The 1316-nt window shown below is 65.2% G+C and overlaps 1 protein-coding gene across 1 annotated transcript in view; it reads left to right on the top strand.

The window, feature by feature from the left end:
* The window catches only part of LOC104464045 (sodium/calcium exchanger 2-like), a gene marked incomplete at its 3' end in the record, with an annotated part of 2464 nt that extends 1485 nt beyond the window's left edge, over positions 1–979 (top strand). The window contains exon 4 of the mRNA XM_010076616.1: positions 704–979. Within this exon, the coding sequence (XP_010074918.1) occupies positions 704–979 (276 nt within the window). The remainder of the gene's footprint in view (positions 1–703) is intronic.
* Positions 980–1316: the final 337 nt, after the last annotated feature.

Raw genomic sequence — 1316 nt, 5'->3', positions numbered from 1 at the left:
CCCCCCAGCCCCCCCCCCTGATGCCACCACCCCAGGACCTGGTGCCACCACCCCAGTACCACCACCATGATGCCACCACCCCAGTGCTACCACCCCAGTGCCACCACCCCATTCCAACCATACTGGTGCCACCACCCCATGACCTGGTGCCACCACCCTGGTGCCACCACCCTGATGCCACTACCCCAGTGCCACCACCATGATGCCACCACCCTGATGCCACCACCCCGGTGCCACCACCCCAGGACCTGGTGCCACCACCCTGATGCCACTACCCCAGTGCCACCACCATGATGCCACCACCCTGATGCCACCACCCCGGTGCCACCACCCCAGGACCTGGTGCCACCACCCTGATGCCACTACCCCAGTGCCACCACCATGATGCCACCACCCTGATGCCACCACCCCAGTGCTACCACCCCAGTGCCACCACCCCATTCCAACCATACTGGTGCCACCTCCCCATGACCTGGTGCCACCACCCTGGTGCCACCACCCTGATGCCACTACCCCAGTGCCACCACCATGATGCCACCACCCTGATGCCACCACCCCAGTGCTACCACCCCAGTGCCACCACCCCATTCCAACCATACTGGTGCCACCTCCCCATGACCTGGTGCCACCACCCCATGACCTGGTGCCACCGCCTTGGTGCCACCACCCCACATGTCCCCACCTGAGCGTGGTGTCCCCGCAGGCGAGGAGGAGGAGGAGGAGGAGGGCCGGGAGGAGCGGCTGCCGTCGTGCTTCGACTACGTGATGCACTTCCTGACGGTGTTCTGGAAGGTCCTCTTCGCCTGCGTGCCCCCCACCGCCTACGGCCACGGCTGGGCGTGCTTCGGCGTCTCCATCCTCATCATCGGCCTCCTCACCGCCCTCATCGGGGACCTGGCCGCACACTTCGGCTGCACCGTCGGCCTCAAGGACTCGGTCAACGCCGTCGTCTTCGTGGCCTTGGGGACGTCCATCCCCGGTGGGACATGGGGACATGGGGTGACATGGGGACATCCATCCCTGGTGGGACATGGGAGGACATGGGGACATGGGGACACAGGAGGACATGGGAACATGGGGGGACATGGGGACATCCATCCCTGGTGGGACATGGGAGGACATGGGGACATGGGGACACAGGAGGACATGGGAACATGGGGGGACATGGGGACATCCATCCCTGGTGGGACATGGGAGGACATGGGGACATGGGGACACAGGAGGACATGGGAACATGGGGGGACATGGGGACATCCATCCCTGGTGGGACATGGGAGGACATGGGGACATGGGGACATGGGAGGACATGGGGACAT

Source organism: Pterocles gutturalis, unplaced genomic scaffold (genome assembly GCF_000699245.1).
Source record: "Pterocles gutturalis isolate BGI_N339 unplaced genomic scaffold, ASM69924v1 scaffold44013, whole genome shotgun sequence".
In the NCBI taxonomy this organism is placed as follows: domain Eukaryota; kingdom Metazoa; phylum Chordata; class Aves; order Pterocliformes; family Pteroclidae; genus Pterocles; species Pterocles gutturalis.
The sequence above is the reverse complement of the archived record's forward strand: the minus strand, read 5'-3'. Positions and strand labels throughout refer to the sequence as shown.